General features: G+C 50.2%; 2 protein-coding genes across 2 annotated transcripts in view; one reads left to right on the top strand and one right to left on the bottom strand.

The window, feature by feature from the left end:
- LOC125954476 (uncharacterized) overlaps positions 1–18,604 on the top strand; it is a 39,079-nt gene that overhangs the window by 6,329 nt on the left and 14,146 nt on the right. The window lies entirely within an intron of this gene.
- LOC125954541 (uncharacterized) lies at positions 5,648–14,413 on the bottom strand. The gene is given in 5 exon segments (XM_049684935.1): positions 5,648–6,003; positions 6,078–6,577; positions 14,076–14,275; positions 14,323–14,355; positions 14,357–14,413. Coding segments are annotated over 5 exon segments (1,146 nt in total).

Here is an 18,604-nt window from a genome sequence, read left to right as displayed (position 1 = left end):
GGACGGGCCGCCTGAAAGGGCTGTCAGCGAGCCGAATCGGTAAATGGAAGCCGGAAAAATTAGTTCCACCTCGGGGGGTTGTAATCGGATCCAAGTGATTTCTACCGGGAGCCCGGTTCTCTCTATCTCTCTCTCTCTCTCTCTCTTCCGCTCTCTTTTCTGCTGCTTTTCACGATCGATCAAGCTCGATTACACGGGTCACACGGGCTCGGAGCACGGGCACGCACATGATCCGGTGATTTATCGGACGGAAAGAGAGGAATCGCGATTGATTTAATGCTTCAGTTGGATCCGGGCAGTCTCGCAGAGCCGAGCCGATAGCATGATATTTTGGGGGGGTAAAGTTGTGCATGTTTTGGGCCGAGTTTTGTGCAAAGACTGGCCCTTCACTGGTACCGGTTATGCTGGCAACATGGCAGAGTGATTAAACTTCGGCTACAGCATCCTCCTGCTGACCGCAAACCATGAACCGGTTTTCCATGTTGATCAACACGCACACAAACATCCATCTTCGAGGTAGAAAGTTTTGCCACCGAAAGCTTCTTACCGCTGTTTGCACAAATCATTTCCACCTCGGTTACGGCGCAGAAATGCGTTCTCGATGCGAACATTGCGTCGCAAGTGGCCAAACGGAACGCGGCATCGTCGCCGGGCCCATCCGGACGTCCAACTTTTCAACGATTCAACAGAACACAACGCTAAGGAAAATACCGGGGAAATGCTTAATTTAATTTTCCTTACGCCGCATCTTAGCACCGCTGGTTTGGTGGCTGGCCACGGGCGGGGTCGCCGGTGGTGAAGGGATTGCTGAAGATGAAAATTATTATTCGCCACTAACGACGACGACAACGGCGAGCGAACGGAAAACCCTCGCCAGGTTCACCATCAGCGGCCTTCCTTCGGAATCGAGCACACGGAATGGAGGCGCCAAGTGACTCGTGGGGGACAAAATGAAACTCTGCTGGTGCCATCTGGGGTGATGGTGGTGGTGGTGCAAATTGAATGTTTACTGCCAAAGTTTAGTGCCTCCGGTTGGGATGATTGTAACGTGCGCGCCTCGATTATTGTGCTCTCGCGATTGTAATGTTGGCACCTCAGAGGATCACGTCGCCAAAAAAGGGGTTATTTGCTGGTCAGCTCAACCGATCGATCGGTGGTCCAGGTTGATGGCCGGCCGGACATTTTCATTGCTTCGAACGAGCGAGTGCAAAGAGAGAGAGAGCGCGCTCGGCGTGAGTTAATTGGAGCGAAAGCCAATTGAACCACGAATAACCGGGGGGGCCACCACCAGCAGCATATGTTTTGTTCTGTTTCGTGTCCGAACACTTGAACCGGGCGCAACAACAACATTATTCTCAATTAGTGTTTTACGCGTTTGCAACAACCCGAACCAACGGGTCGAATTATCCGATCCGATAATAACATTCCAGTGTTAGCTCAATACGATTCCCAACGCCCTGGGGAGGGGGCGGGGCGGTTGCGGGGCCAGAACATTGTGCCATTGTGTGCACGCGAACCAACAGTGGGGCCGAAGCACGAGTGGGAATGGGAGAAAGGAGAAAACATAATTATTTAATCATTGCCGCGGTCTGATGCCGTGACATAACAACGATAGCCCGTGTTTGCGGTTCTCTGTGCGTGTGTGTGTGTGTACTTGTCCGTACTGGTGGTGTGTGCTCTCGGATGGAAGACAATTAATTGGAATTTTCTCCACTTGCAATGGCTCGGCTGCAAAGGATGGGCAGTGAGCGGCACAGAAGGGCGGAAGGCGAAAGGAGAAGATGATTCACTTCCTGCGTGGTGAGGTCGCTGGCAAAATGGCAACTGTTGCCAACACAGCAGGCGACAGCCGACGATGATGTACGGCCATCAGTAACCTTGAGAAGAATGGAAAGCCCCGACCTCGCCTTCTCCATTGTCATCGTGTTTCTGCATCGCCGGAGGGAAAATTGGTATCCAGCCAACCAGCCAGCGAGCTACCAGCTTAGGTCTGCCGGGTTGCGATCTGCTCATCTGCAGCCCTTGCGGTTGTCGCTGCGACCGAAGGACAGGAGCGACCCAAAAGTGCGGACGATTTGCGGACGAATAAAAGTTTATTTTGTGGCCCGGCACCGAGTGTGTGTGTGTGTGTGTGTTTGTGAAGGTCCCAGGGAGTTGCTTCATTACGCTGCTGCTACTGCTGTCCTCGGGGTCTCGGGGTCGGGGTGCTCATTGTTCTATCGAGCAGATCGTAGCAAGCGGAAGGAAAAATGTTCGATTCGAATGCATGTTCGTACGAACGCGAAACGAAAACATTTCTCCTTTCGCCCGCAATTGAAGGCATCAGCCAAGCATAACAGCAGGAGCATAACCCCATCGAAGACCGAATGCAATTGTCCTCGTCCCTTTTTTGAGCTGGGATGATGCAAAATCAATTCCCCGTTCGCCTACGAACTACGTCACGGATCGAGAATGTCCCTGCGGTGCGGATGCACCTGACACCAATTTCCACGCTGGTGGAAGGCCCAGCCACCAGCAGAAAGCACCATTTTTCACGCTTTTCCTTTACCGTTTTCTAGTTGAATTCGATCCAGTACTTCCCCGGCCGGGCCTAACTGAATTAGAGTTGAGCTCCCGGCTCTATCGTGCTGCCGGCCGAACGTGCTGCATGTTGCATACATTCGGGGGTTTTTCCCGATAAATCTTCACTCGTAGCGACTTTCCGTGCCGGGGAAGGTTTTGCACAATAGGAATCAATTGTGGCTTAACAAAAGAGACGCCGTTTTGAAGCGTACCGTATTGTTTCTCTCTCTGTCTCTCTTTCTCTCAATCTCGCTGATTGTATTAACGGTGCGCAATATGTGGTTCCTCTAAGCTTTTAGCAGATGTCAATCAGTGCCATGGGTACGAAGATGAATGTTTGATGTTTATGAATATGTTATGCTTCCTTTATAAGCACTTGGCCCCAGGGGGAGGGATTCTATGCTACACGCCAACGCACATTGCTACGCTGTGAATGATCGACTTGCGATGACATCACATCACAAGTGCAAATTGAATAAAGTCTCTCAAAAGCCAAGAAATCCCAAGTGGCTTCAACACGAACTTCTCAAGGGTTTCCCCCATCTTAAGACGTATCCCACACACGCATACACACCACACGTGCGGCAAAATACGTCCAAATCATCGTATCATTTATCATCGCAATCAAAAGAAGTGTCGAAAGGCGTGGGTATTCAACACATTTCCCTTCACCAACCGCACCAAGGTTGTGCTGCACACGGCAACAGAAGGTGGTGAGAAGAGCAAAGTTGTGCGACCAGGTCGGAGTCCATTCGGGGAAAGGACCCATTGTCACGCCATGCCCACTACCCTTTGTCTCAACTCCCAAACGCGGTGTACCGGCGTTCGCCATCAGGCGTTCAGACCGAAAAAGGCGTCCCCAGATGTGTAACTTACTTCGGGCTTTCTTCACCCCTCATAGAATTGACGTAGGTTGTTGCAGGTAGACAGCTCGACACCGACTCGGCACCGGCCGGTGTAACAGCCGATGTAGCAGCCGGTGGCCAATATTAATTACCTGGCCGAAAACTCAAAATTGTTTTCCATTTCTGTGGAGGTGCGCGGTGACTGGTCGTCGTGGTACTGTAAGGATCCGCACTGCCCACCAGTGTGGTCTCTTTCTCCTTCCCTTTTCCCCCTGGCTCACAGACCAGGACCGGTGGTCTGTGATGGATGGTAAGCTGCGAACAGCTTTTCGCCTGGCAGAACGCGCAGCAACCGTTGTAGGGTTGATTTCATTAAACTCTCGTCGCTCGTCCATCCCTTTTCCCCCAAAAACCCCCTTTCCTTTGCTATCGTTGCGACGAATTTATGCTAATTATACGAATAATTAATGACACCTGGATTCGTGGAATCGGGTTTTTGGGGAGGGGGAGGGAAAATGAGAACGAGAGCACACAAACAGCACACACATACACAGCCAGCCAGTGAACCCATTTGGTTTGCGATTTCATTTTGCAGGTCGACACCCCCCTTGAGAGCAGCAGGTCCTTAGCATAGGAGTGTTGTTGTTGTTGTTGTAGTAGTTAGGTGAGATTCGTTTTGTGCCGTGATTGAGCCTTGAACCTGTAGCCTTCAATTTGGTTTGATGACGCACTTCGACGCCTGCTAGGATTTGTCGGGGGTTGCACCATAATTAACAGTGTTTGCCCCAGGCACAGCAGCTGCACACACACACATCATGTAACGGTTCTCACTCGTTGACCTCAGGACAAGGGGTTCGTTTGTTTTTGGATGATTAATTGATAAGCATCACTTCACTACCTACTAGCTATTCGAGTACGTCATCGACCATCGTCATCGTCGTCGTGATCGTCGTCGTGATCGTCGTCGTGATCGTCGTCGTGATCGTCGTCGTCGTCGTCGTCGTCGTCGTTGTGCTTCACAATATTTACAGTATCGAAGTATCACACGGACTCAAACACTAGTATGTTCTACGTTTCCCTTAGGGTTTTGTGTTTTCTTCCTTACGCTCTCTTCCGTTCTCTCTCCCTGTCTGTCTGTTTGTCTGTCTGCTTCTCTCTGTCTCTCCCTACGCTTCATGGATTCTGGATTTTTTTTCAAAACGGTGTCCAATCTTTTTCTTGTAATTGTAATGCACACTTTTAGGGGGAAGGGAGGCGAGGAAGCGAAAATGCGGGTTCGTTCGGTTTCCGTTTTTTCGTGTTTTACTTTTTCCATGCGTCATGTGCTAGCAGCTAGAAAGGTGCTGTGGGTTGCCGGCTTGTTAAATTTATGTTTTTTCTTCGCCCGCTGTTTTGCGTCTGTGTCAAAACCAACCCCCAGCCAAAAAAAAAAAAACACCCCAACCCCCCACTAGAGCGACTGGTAAGCGACATTCATTCGAAAGGTACTACTTGGAAAGCACACATTTATGCTGCCTGCTGGCACTGCGACGTAGCTGCGCGATAACATTGATAAGCTCCCGGAGGCTATATTTAGGACAGGACGAAGTAGCTCCGTTGCTTTCGCTCTGTTTGCCACTGTCCTAGATTAGTCGGTGTCGAGGAAAGGCAAAGCGGATACGCAGTGGTGGTGGTGGTGGTGGAGATAAGCTTAAATAGACGCTTGAGGGCGCCGGTGTAACGGTGACTTCGTGGCGCCTCTTCATGCGCCACTTCATGAACGCAGAAGAACGCCGATGGAAGCATTTTAAATTGGAAGAGCAAGCGAAGCGTCCGCAGGACGATTGCCGTGCTGGTCCTGACTTAAACAACTTCCTATCTTTCCGGATCAGAAGGTTCCATGAAGGCGGAAGGACCGGGCGCTAATGGAAGTGGAATCATCTTTCAATTATCATCCCATTCCCAGGATGGAGCTGCCGATAAGGAATGTCGCGTCGCGCCGCGATAGGAAGGCTCATCATTCGCCCCAAAAAGCGCTCCTTAACGTAGAAGTTCCTCCCAAGTCTGCAAAAGTGTTGCATCACTGGAAGGTGGAAGCTGGAAGCTAGTAAGCAGCAGCAACGCACTAGTTCCGTCGAAGGAAGCAGCACCGCCACCAGCAACTGCTGCTGCTGCTGCAGCTCATCATCCAGTCCGGCCGGTCGTTTGCATCGCAGGAAGTGCGTTATCTGTTACATTATGGAACACCGTTTCTTATTTACTCAGTGGGAAGTGCTGAGGTTCTCCAGGTCTTTGGCGGACGGTGGCCTCGACAGGTGACCCGCGGCCTGGGGGCCACCGCCCGGGTGATGCTGCGGGGCGTCACTTTCGTTCGCCACCAGCGGCGGTAGCACGTTCTGCCGGAACTCACCCATCACGTTGCCGGCCGGATAGTAGTACGCGACCACGAACAGTTTGCCCGTCTTGGAGATCGACTTGCTGACCCCAAAGTAGCGGCTCGCTCGCCACACCATCTGCGAGAAGTGGCCCGTGTTCACGTTCGTGTGGAGTAGATGCGGTTCCTTGAAGTAATCATACCGACGGTTCGTGCTGTACCAGTACGTGGCCACTTCCTGACCTGCGGGAAATACGACACGTGACAATGTGAATGTGCCGCCGCGTTCTCCTGTTGGTCCGAATGGAGCTACTTACCGGAAAGGTCCGTCAGCAGACTGTTGGCCGGACAGCAGAAGATGTTCTGACCGTAGTTGGTGCCACTCTGGTAGTACAGCTCGTTGGTACTGGCCAGATGGTTGGCCCACAGTTTGGCCAGCTCGCACAGCTCCGCGGACACGGTGAGGGCCGGTGCACCGTGTCGCATCCGGTACTCGTTGTGCCAGCACAGACACTCGAAAATGAACTCCTTGTCCATAACGATCTTTACTTTCGGTGAGTCTTCGGCACCGCCACCGCCACTGGTACCCGCATCGTTGCCGGACCCATTTTTGGGACGCTCCTTGCGCTGCTCCGTTGGCGTCGATTTCGGCAGCAGCGGCCGATTGTCGAGTGCGTCCTGCGTTTGCCCCGTATCGTTGATGCTGATGTCGTCCAGATTTGCGGCAGCCGCATTGGCGGCTGGTTTGCGGACATTTTTGTTCAGATCGCAGGCGGCGACGCGTTTCCGTAGGTTGGCCATTACGATTGCTTCCTCCCTGGATTTATTTTTGTGGGAGAATAAAAAAAAAACGAATGTTCATAAGCTCCTTTGATCGTTTGCTCCATAAAGTAATCAAATCATAGCAACCCCATTAGCACATCATTGTGCTAAATTACTCGCCCAATAATGTCGGTTATTGTGCTCCTGAATTACGTTGATAAGGTCCATAATCATTGCTACACGATTGAACCTGTTCCACGTCGAACATGCAACAGAGAGTGAGCGCTATCTTATCATCAATTTCAGATACAAAGTTGTACACGATGGGACCTGCAATAGAACTGCAGCACGAGAAAAAGGAAAAGGTTGAGAGCGATAGCGAAAAGTACTCTCAGGCACCACCATCCTCACACGAAGGGTGCAATGCCCCGGGCGTGGCCACGGGGTATCCAATTATGTTCACATTAAACTCTAACTAGATGGACACCGATCGATCGTGCTCGTGGCGTGCCAACACATCCCCCATCAATTGCCGTTCGTTCGGATGCCTGGCGCGATGCTACTACTGGAAGGTATCGTCGTCATCATCGTCGAGACCACAGAAGCTGCTGCACTGCCAGCAAGTCGCATGTCCATCGCAATGACCAAGCTAAACCATAAATTTTATATATCATCCACCTCCTTTTTATGGTGGACCGATGACGACGACCACGACGGCGACTACGACGACGACAAGGACGACGACAGTGTGCAAAGGGTAGAGGAAAGGCAGCAGAAGGAAAGGCGTTGATACATATTTTAATTAATTGCAAAACCCCGACGCATCCACTTGGCCCCGGCTACAAAACCAGTAATAATCGGGCCACATCATTCATCCTGCTGCTGCTGCTGCTACTGCTGCAAACCTCAAGACATCGCCACTTGGTACGTACTTCAAGTGCTGCTCCGGCTCCAAGTGGTCTCTCGAGCGTCCGTCTCGGGCGTTCGGTTGTCGGTGGCCCAGTTTGCCTTTTGGGTAAGATGAACCGCACCGACGACCAGGAAGGACACGGCACCAGAGCGCAGCAGTGCGTTTCAGGCGAGTTCTTCTTCTTCTTCGTCCCAGTTTTAAAAGATCCCTTAGATTGGAAGTAAAGTTGTCCGTAGGGATGCTCACGCTCTCTAGCAACTGTTTGTGGCTTGGCTTGGCGTTGGCCACCGCCGTAGTTCCACTCCACGTTGTCCGATGAGCGCCTTAACCTTACGGAGCAATTTATGGCGTCCGATTAAATCATCGCTACTTCTCGAGTGAATAAAATATGAGTGCCAGCATCAGTGCTCGTTGTGGTCCATCAACCGTGAGCACTCAGCACGGATGCTGAGGAAGGTTGATCCTGATGACAATGCTCATCCGGTCGGTCTTACGTTGGAGCGGAAAAGATATCATGGACGTGTGCGATCTCGCAACGATGACAGCTGATCCGGAGATACCGGACCTCTTTCTGCGTATTGCTTCCACTCCCCAGGACACACACACACACACACATCAGTCAGACACACGCTCGTACGCATGACGCATGGCGTATTAATCCTTCCGGAAGGTCAACGACGGACACGTCTCCTCGTTTGCCTCGAACTGTCAAGGATGTCGGGGATCTAAAATTGTCGTCATGCCCGCACGCATTGTCCGAAACAAAAGAATTCCGCCGCGCCGCCACCACTGTATTCGCCACTCCTGCTCCACGGTCCTAGCTAGCAAGCTTATCTGTTTGATTTATGACTTATTTTCGACTTCACGGCTTAACGATCTCGCCGCGACTTTTCGGCGGACAGCTGCGGGGACTTTCACGCGTGGAGAAATTACATTTTGAGCCTCGCATTATCGTACAACCGGGCCACACGATGCCTGCGAGTGCGAGGGGTTCAGTGCTCAAGAGGCAGTGTACGGAATTATCATTAACATAAATTACCTTCAGATTAGGAGAGTGTTGCTTGTTCGGCTCGCATATCTGTAGTGCGCGTGCCGAACCGAGCTGCACTGCCCAACCACGGAATCACGCGCTATCGTGCCATTAAAACACCGATCACCGACTGACTGACCGATGGACGGACTGGACCGGACCGGACCTTCTGGGAGTGTCATACGGATGCCAACTGAATGCCCCATAATTTCCACATTGAACCCGTGCTAGTGTTACGCTGTGTGTTAAGCTTCTCTTTTTTTCCTCCAGTGTTTTCGGTGATTTCTGTGTGTGTGTGTAATCAACACGAGTTCCAAGCTGAATCACAAAGTTTCGTGGCATATAATTCACCCGGAGTCACCTGATTAGGCTGATTAGAAACGCAAAACACGGGAACACGGAACGGAAAGGGTGGTGCACGGTGCGGAGCGGGGTTCGGTCGGTCTATTTGCGTGATTAATTAATGAATTCATTTCACGCTGCAGCAAGGGATTTGTTCCATAGCACAGGCTCAAGCACCGTGAATCATAAATGATGCAGAGGTTCTTGCTGGTAATTCAAGGATTTGAGGACGAAGTGAGGAACATAGCGGATGCATAGCACGGCCCGGACACTCCTTTCTGTTCCCTTTCGGACTGGACGCTACCAATAGAACCAATTCAAAAGTCACCTTCCGTCTCTTTAAATAGCATCGAGTGGAATAGACTTTTATCAATTGCGTCTCAAAGTTGTCCTTAGAAGAAGCAATATTTTCGGCATAAAGCACCCTCGTGGTAGCCTCCAGTGAAGAGGCCCGAATGTCTCTCTTTTGCACCATTGAACCGCCATTGACCGAAGGTTGGCGGCCCATTCCAACGAACGGTCGCAAGCAACACTCTTACGTCCCATTAATTCTGTGCCATCAATTTTCGCCCACTTTCCAGTTTTCCAGTCTCCTTTTTTGGCGGGGCTCGCGTTACGGCTTCTGCTATTTCGGGAACACCATTACAGTGACGGTGGCTACGGAGGTCAGCGAGACGATGGTCATCGTGGTTCATTAGCTTCTAGTGCTCCCGGATCGTGCTGGAAACCTTCCACAATTTAATTCAGCTCCGTAAAGCTAGATAGATGCCGGTTACCGGGACGAGCATGACGTGTTCTTCGCTCGATGTCGAGTGTTAGTTGGTAGCTTAGGTCGATTGCACCTCTCCAGAGGTCGAGAAGGGCTTAATGCGAGGAAAATGAAATGGCCATCGATCAACAGCACGTTGCATTGCAAGTGGCTTGAGTGAAGTGATGGCTTAATATCTGTTTGATAGACAGAAGAGTGTTTTCAAGATGCCAAGGAAATTGAAAACAATATCAATACACGTTCAAAGTAGTCGATATTTACATTATTTTAGTAACGTTTAATCGGTCTACTTCACGAAATAATAATTCAAACAATCCTATAAGAAGGACTTGACAGCATAAACGGCATAAACCAGATACAGACGATTTCCTCTGGATCGATTGTCTGGCCAATCAACCGTAGAACCTTTTGATAATCCCCTCGTGGAAGAACTACGATCCTCCAAAGGATGACACATCTTTCCCTATTTCTTCCGCTTCCACGGAGTCAGCAGCCTAAGGCTAATGCTAGAACAGTAAATGGAAGTTCTGGCCGAGGATGGCTGTTGGGTCTAGAGTTGTTTTTTTTCGCGTAAATTTTTCGCGGAAGTTTTCTCATATTTCGTCCCCTGATAGAACATTTTCCTAACCCGGCGAGCAGCATCCAGCGTGCGCCGTGTATAGCGGTGACGGGTTCCAACCTTGACCTTTCGCCAAAGCATTTCCCCGGGCCTCAACGGGAGGTGGGGGAAAACCAATTCATTTAACATAAACTTTTCCTAGGCTGCGAGGAGCGTCGCAGCGGAAGCGGAAGCGGACAACGGGGTAAAAGCAACAACAACAACAATAACAACAACAACTGGTTCCCCTATTCCCACCCTTATTCCTGCAGATACAAGCGAGAATCGGTATCGCACAAGTAGTATCTCCGGTTTATTTTTTGCAGCGAATCTCTTCCCATACGTATTCAAAGCCCCGAAACTCCGTTATCCATTGCCAATTTGTTGGAGAGCTCTCGCGTCTCGTGCTCTCGTTTGAAAATTGAAAGATGAGCCTACCAGAGGAGTGCGGCCTGCCCGTGGGAACGGGGGGGATAGGAGAAAACTTTTAAATGTTGTTGATTTTAACATTGTTTTGCATGAACGCAGGGACGGGATAAGAAGAGGGGGGACGCGCGGTGAGAAACCAGAAGCAAAAGTACTTGGGAAAAGGATAAACCGATGCTGCTGCAGCTCTGTAGTATGCGTGGTATGTGACCAATGCGGCACCCGGGAAGTACGGCAAAAGCCGGACACGGACAGTCCTCCAAAAAGTTGTGTCCGGTATTCGGTGGCGCACGAAAGGTGCTCGAAAAAAAGGGGAGAATGGTTTTCCATTAAATGAGCACTGGCTGGAGCACTGGCTCAATGACGCCAAGCGATACCATTGCGACATAGTAACGGTCATTTGACGGACATTTTTGGGCCCGTTTTACGGGGAAACACTTTTACGACGGACATCCGGGGGCGTTCGGCTTCGCGGAAAACTAACTTTACCACCGGAAAAACGAGGGGAGGGAGGGAGGCGAGGGGACTTTAAACTTGAGGAACGAGCATCAAAAAGTCGTCAGCTCCGGCACCCGACGCTCGGTCCGTTTGACGAGTTTAATGTCTCTTTCCAACAGTGCAACAGCTCAGAGAAGTTTAATGTGTTTCCACCGCCACCGGGCCGACCACCGGAGGACCTGTTGCGTCCTGTGCCTGCTGCTAGTCACGCCGTGGAGGATGAGGGACCAACATTAAGTGCCATTACAGCTCATCTGCGTGGGACCGGGTTTTAGACGGACCAAGGCACGCCAACGTTTGCGCCCATCAATCATCCCATCCGTCGAACATAATTTTAAAAGGGATCGTCGTCGTCGAGCTCATTGTTTACGAGTTCATAATAATGACATTAGTGCTCGTTTATCGCTCTCGCTATCGGGCTGCTATTTATCTAGGATCTTTGTGAGCGCGGAGCTCAAAGTATTTCCGGATGACGGAACGACGACGACGACGAAGAGGAAGGTTGTACCAAGCGTATGAAGAAGATAGTTCACGTAGGTGCTGCTATTGCTGCTGTTATGGTTTATGATTAAACGCTAGAACCGAGGGAGAGCGTGTGCTTCAACTTCGTTCTTTAGACAACTGGCTTTTCCGACCTCATTTTCCACTTCAATTCCCCCCCCCCCCCCCCCCCCCGCGGATTGAACTCTCTTCCTTTTTTTTATGCATACAAATCGATCCCTGATCGAAACATTTGCATGAAAAAGTACGGTCGCTTCATTTCGTTTAAGTTAGGCATTACATTTTCCGTTTTGCATCTGACGAAAAAAAAAAAAAACCAAACCTACACTACCACAGTTACGGTTTCGCTCGCCATGGAACGATTCACTGTCTGTTACAGCGGTACGCACTGAATATTTATCACGTCGTGTGGGCGTCAGAGAAGCTCGTTCGATCGCTTCGCTTTCATCCCCTCGTCTCGCTATCGCGTAAATTCGATTCCCTTTCCCGTTCCGGTGGCTTCGTTATCGGATTGATATGTAACACAATTCCCGTGTCCTGGAGTAAGAGGTGCCGGTGAATGCGGTGCGCTGAATTCCGGTTCCGAGCCAATTGCCGCCAGTGGTGGCCGCCTGGCGAAGCAAACGTGGCGAAAAGACGGCACGTTACCTTTCTTCTGCTTTACCGTTCCGTTCCCGACCGACCGACGGAACCGACGGCTTGTTCTGCACGTGAGCAAGCATCCTGGGAAATTAGGTCAGGAAAAGACCTTCGCAAGCCGCACGTCTTCGGCCCTGCCTTCGGCGAGTGAAGAAAGTAACATTTCTGCCACCACCGTAAAGGTGAGGCGCGTGTGGCGTAAAACCAAAAATAAAAAAGGAACTGAAGACCCCCGATTCTGAAGGACTACAGCAGAAGATTGCACCTCGCTTGGTACAGTAGAGAGCTTCACAGCACAGAACGGAATGGAACGGGATGGAATGGAACGGAAAGTTCCAGCCACAATTTATGGCCAACTCTATGGCCCTGTGGGACGTGGGCGCCATGGGAGCTTCTCTCGATGGCACCAGACGAGTCACACACACACACACACATGGAAACACGGTTTCCAGTGCCTTAGGATTCAGTTAACGGCGAGTTGCATCACCATTGCCTCAAACTCAAGACCAACCTTATAACGGAACCCGGAGCATACACGGAGCGTATGCGGTTTGCCGTTTTACTGCACATTCAGCCACGGACGTGAAAATGGCACCCAAAACCCTGCCGCTGAAGTGTAGCTACACACACACACACTCACACACACACGAACGAGCGTCGCGCTGTGAAGAAGCTGGGTCATTATTTACATCCTTTTCGTCCTTAGACCGCGCGAGCTGCGGGGAGCGCGAGAGATGCGCGGTAGGTGTTTCGTTCGGTCTAGCCTAGTGAGAGGACTCGACCAGAAGATGAGGCCCCAGTTAATGCTCCGGTGTCTTCACACGCTCTGGCGATACAATGGCTTTGTTTCCGTGGCTCCATGGCCATGGTCGTGGCTTTCGTCAGTTCGTTGTTCGTGTTCGAGGCAGCTCGAGTTGCCCATTTCTCGGTGTGGAGTTCTCGGTGATGTGTAAGCAACACGTTCGCTAGGAATAGCCGCAACAGCATCATAATGAGTGCTCCCAACAGTTGGTTGATGGTTAGCTACTTTATTCGTTCCACAAAGTGTTCTTTGGCTAGAAGTTGGAGTGTCGGGTCTGGCAGATGAATTATGTTCCGGGGAGGGGAACTCGTCAGTACCAATGACAGTTTCATTTCAGTGAATAGAGTAACCTATTTCTGTTAAATTGATATACTTTTCTGCAATATATTCCATTATTTTGTTTTACTAATGCGTTAACCTCCTAAGTCAAAAAGACAAAAACTTAGACCCATATACCCTTGAACTAAGGATGCGACTTCGACAAAGTTTTATGATCGAGCGATTGAAACTTCTATTCGTCTGTCTCACATGTATATTAATCGATAAAAAAAAAGATTATTACCCTTCATCACTTTACGTATAGGATGAAGTTTTCAGTAGATATTGTTCTGTTGGTCATGGCCAGAAGCCTTATCTGTACTCGAAAGTTATCGAAAGTTACACCGAGCAATAGTAATCGCCACATTGATGAAGAAAGTTCCAATGTGAAACCCACCAGATATGTGCTTCCAATTCACAAACAATAGCACCTCAATAGCCAAACTAATTGCGACATTAAAGTAAACTTTCAAGGCGTAAACATCGTGCAAAGAGTCGAGTGGAAGATAAAGTTGGTCCCTTAGCACTGTACGATACCGAGCAGCGGATACCCTTTGGGAGTCGTAAATGGGAAAAGGCTCTCTGATGTCGCTTTTATGCTAATATCCCACGCGCACACACACACACAAGAACAATCGAATTCACTTGATGACGTGCTTTACAAGCAATTACTGGCTGTTTAATTGCCGGCACCCCAACTCCTCCCCGGGTGACTCTTACCTTCGACGACTCGGTGCCGGTCGGACCGTACTTCCGGGTAGCGTTTCGATGGGCGTGATGCTGAACTCGGGATTGCTGAACTGGATCTTCTTCGAGGGCATCTTTACGCTGTTGTTGTTGCTATTGCCACCACCACAGCTCATGATACCCGGTAGGCCGTTCCCATTCGGATCGGTAACACTCGTTGGTCGGCCACTACCCTGTCCCACCGCAGCACCGAGATGGTTGACGAGAGGAACACCACTACCTGCACCACCACCACCACCACCACCACCACCAACCTTGCCGATCGATAACAACTCCATATCGTTGCTCGAGAACTTCTTTTGTAAGGCCATGATGATCTTGCGAGCAATTGTGGTGCTTCTGCTTCTGTTGTTCTCTTCACACACACACACTTAGCACACAGACAGAGATGAAAATGACGATCACAAATCACTCGCTGCGAGGGGGGTTTTGCAGCGACGGATTCACAATTAGTGGCGAGGATCACGAGACAGTAAACGACGCGAAACGTTAATTTCTACGTAGCGTCCACTCCAAACCACTTCACACGTACTTACTGCCGACTCGCTCCGTTGTCTAGTGTCGCAATTCGGCGGCGGTCGACTCGATTACAACCACCATCACGCACCGCGCACCACGTGGCGGACACCAAATGGAGACGCCCGGTCGTCGGTGAATTGGGAAATTTATTTTTATCGTCCGCACCCACCCACAAAACACTCGTTCGCGTGTAGTTTGCGTGTAAGTATCCCGGGAGTATCCCGTAGCACAGCACCAAGCCTCTCTTAGCCTCTTAGGCCGCTCTCCTACCCCCCCTTTTTTTTACGACGCGCTCGCGGCCGCGGTCGGTTGATTGCAGCATTCACCCCACTACTGTTCTGGTGCTCTCTACCTTCGCTGTTCTGTTTTCCCGGTAGTTTCGTTATTGCGATCGCACACGCGTTCCCATTACTGCTCGGCACAAGAAAAACAAATCCGTTCTGCTCCGTTATTATTTTACCTTGGAACTGATGCCTAGAGCATCGCGAGCATCACCCAGGTGTCTGCGGAGGTTGATATTTGTCTGCACGAACGCACACGTTGACGTTGTTGTTGTTGACGGTGTGTATGTCATGCAAACGAATTTATCGGTTTATTATTGTCACATTCCTTCCCATTCAATGCTCGAACGAACAATGATGCCTCTGGGGTGAGGGGGTAGCGCAGATGAAGCAATCAATCTCATAAGACCACCAACGATGAGCCAGCATCCGGTGCTGTGCGATGACGGAAGGTAACGAGATTGAATTTGTTTTCGGCCCGGTATTTTTCCGAGCACCACGCTTCACCGCCTTAATCGCCGATCGTAATAGGCGCTTCTTTTTGGCGCTTCGTCGTCGGATTATATTGGATTCAAGGACAATAAACGTACGGTGGTGCCTTGATGGTGGTACCGGCGGTGGCACATCTGTCGCACGAAATCATGCGTCGTCGGAATCACGGTCGAACAAGTGGTCCATAAACTCGAACCTCGAAGCCGCCTAGAGAGCTTATCGATACCCGCTCGGTAGCTCGCAGTCACAGTCGTTAATCCTCACCGCATTTTGAGATACGTTTCGTGTTGGTGTGTGTGTGTTTGTGTGTTCGTGTGTGCCGGCCAAATTCCGGCCAAATGCGAGGCACTCTGACGTCACAGACAGAGCGAATGTTTCAACATTCGATTCGATAGATAGAGGACAGTGCAGTGAGAGAGAGGAGTTCAAGCTGTTGCCACTATCCACTGTACACCGTTGTCACCGTCCTTTGTGGCTTAGTGATCCTTGTCGTCGTGGTCGTCGTTCTTGTTGTTGTTGTTGAAGAAGAATTCAATTAACGTAGAGTAGAGACGGCTTGAAGAACGATAGAGACTTCTCACGGCTGCTCTATTGAAAGACAATTTTTCGATCTCGCTTCACCGTCACCGATAAGACACCAGAGCACCACCTGCGTTGACAGTGCCAGCGCAACTGAGGAGCGCCAAACGCAACAACCATCAGCACTAGCACCAGCACTAGCACCAGCTGCTGCTGTTGCTGCGGAGGTCGACGCTAGGATAAGGTCTTGCCGTTGGGTCAACATCTCGTACTGTCGATGCGATCTACGCCACGTACGTCGTTTCGCGCTGTTATTTCTGGTACCGACGGGCCGGCCCCCCTAATGGTGACCCATTTCCCTGCTCGATGATGTGCTGCCTACCAGCTAGTGGGTTTCGTTCCTCCCCAGACGATGACGAAGACGATCTAACGTGTGTCGACGGACGAGTTCTCGAGTTCTGTCGCCAGACTCACAGCACTATTTGCACATTCACCTTCCTCGATCGATTACGGCATCATCTGCTGCTGGTGGTGCCTTGACTTGTCCTTCTTCTCCTTCTTCTCCTGCTGCTGCTGCTGCTGCTTCGAAGACAACGGAATGATTCGCGAATCCATCTTCAGTTGTCACTCTCGAACTCGAACAAATGAAAGACACGCAGAACGACGGCGAATCACAACAACAGAGAGTACTACGTGGAATGAGCTTCAATACCACCACTTCGTGCACCAAAGGGATGGTCCTCTTGATAGTGTCCACCTACCAGTGGCAGAACGGGTGTGTGTGTGTGTGTGTGTGTTTTGCGCGATGGCGTCCTGCCACGCTGAAATCCCGAGCACAACTCAGCGCAGAAACTCCACCGCCAATCGACTATCGATAGCCGGGAGCTCCAGTGGACTTCCAGCGAACTTCCAGTGAATACCACCGTAGTCCTAGTGACCATGGCCTCGAACACGCGTCCCCTGCGAGAGCAGCACGGTGAGAGCGTCGTGCACTCTTCGGGCGGTCGCGTGCGCTTCAAGGCGCATGTACAAACAAAGCTTTTCCTTCCACCAGGTCGGTAGGTCACCAAGAGAGAGAAAAAGAGAGAGAGATAGAGAGAGAGGACATTCGAATGCGTAGGAAAGGACGAAACACAAATAACATGCACACACACGCGCACATCAAGGCCTGCTTGTACGAGTCCATTGGACTGGAAGATGTTTTTTTTCTTCGTGACAGGAGTTGTGGCACCGCGTGTTGCAAAGGGGTTGATGTTGTGTAAGCTGGATTTTCATTCACTTTCTATGCTCACGGTGCACACACAGACACACACAGACAGGGACACAAGGTACTACACTCGTGAGGGTGGCCATGTCGAGAGGGCTATGATCGTTTGGTCTAAAAATGGAAAAATGGGCTTTTGGTGCTTTTGTTTCGTCGTTCGGGGTGCAGAGTCAACCCGCTGGTATCGTCGGCGCCCCGTTTGGAAAAGGTTGTGCCCTCTGCAAGAAGGGAAGCCTACTCTAGCCACCACCTTTGCTGGAGCACGGAGAAGGGGCCTTTTTGGCTGACTTTGAGCTCTTGCTGCTGCTGCTGGAGTCTATTTGCGCAAAGTGAAAGCATTGAAAGGCAGCGATAGTACAAAGCGATGGAAATCAAATCGCGTTTGTTCATTGAGCTATTGAAGCCGAGCGGAAAAGCGGGTTTGCTGTTGTGGAAAAGGATTTTCTAAAACATTCCAAACGAGCTGACGCGCGACGACGACGACGCGGGGACCTCGCGGCGGTAGCACCAGGCAGCCAGACTAACGATCACTCTCGGCTCGGCAGACGGGCACCGACCGACGGTACGGTACGCCAATGGTACGGGTAATGTTTCCGGTTTTGCACACTTTGTCACCTGCACGTACGCGAGCATTATGGTACGGCCGGGATGCCGGAGGTGGCGATGGTGACGAAGGACGAACTTTACATGGAAACCCGGGTCCCGGGTCCTCACCGAGGGGTACGTGCCTTCTCTTCGGTGAAAGGTAATTGACATTTTTCAATTTTTCTCCAGCACCACCCCATCAGCATTCGAGGCTTCGGCTTTAGAATCCATTTTTCGTGCCGTGCATACATGCTTTCTGGGACGGTGAAATGGGTTTTCGCTGGTTCGCTTGGCGGCTGGATTGTGTGAACATGTGTTTTGCTGCGATATTAATATGATGGATCGTTTGCTTTTGGAATGCGAACACGCAAGTGCGCGTGAACGGTAATGAAAACGAATTTATTCATTTAGGGACTGAAAGGAGCTCGGACTGGAAGATGTTTTCAATGGCATATTTATAAAACCATGAATTGAATCACTTTAGAACATAGAATTTAGCTAATTGCACTTCATTTGGAGCTGGTTTGATAGTTAACTGAGTAAATGTTATACAAAAATGACAACAATATTATTATTACAATAAATAGAAAAAAAGATTAGTTCAGATTTAGAGAATGTGTGTCAACCGTTGATGAGATAACTAATACATCATTGGTTAATCTATAAAGAAATTTATAAATCACTTCTATAGGTTCTTAAGATTGTTTTAAGAAAATAGATAAGAATATTTGAAACATCATAAGCACTCGTATTGAGCGAAGTTGGATTTGAAAGAAATGTATAAATTAGGAAAGAAAGTCTGAAAACAGATAAACAAACAATTTTCAATGGACCACTGGGGT

This window comes from Anopheles darlingi, chromosome 3 (assembly GCF_943734745.1).
Source record: "Anopheles darlingi chromosome 3, idAnoDarlMG_H_01, whole genome shotgun sequence".
NCBI classification, from domain to species: domain Eukaryota; kingdom Metazoa; phylum Arthropoda; class Insecta; order Diptera; family Culicidae; genus Anopheles; species Anopheles darlingi.
Note: the sequence above shows the minus strand (reverse complement) of the source record. Positions and strands in the feature narration are given on the sequence as shown.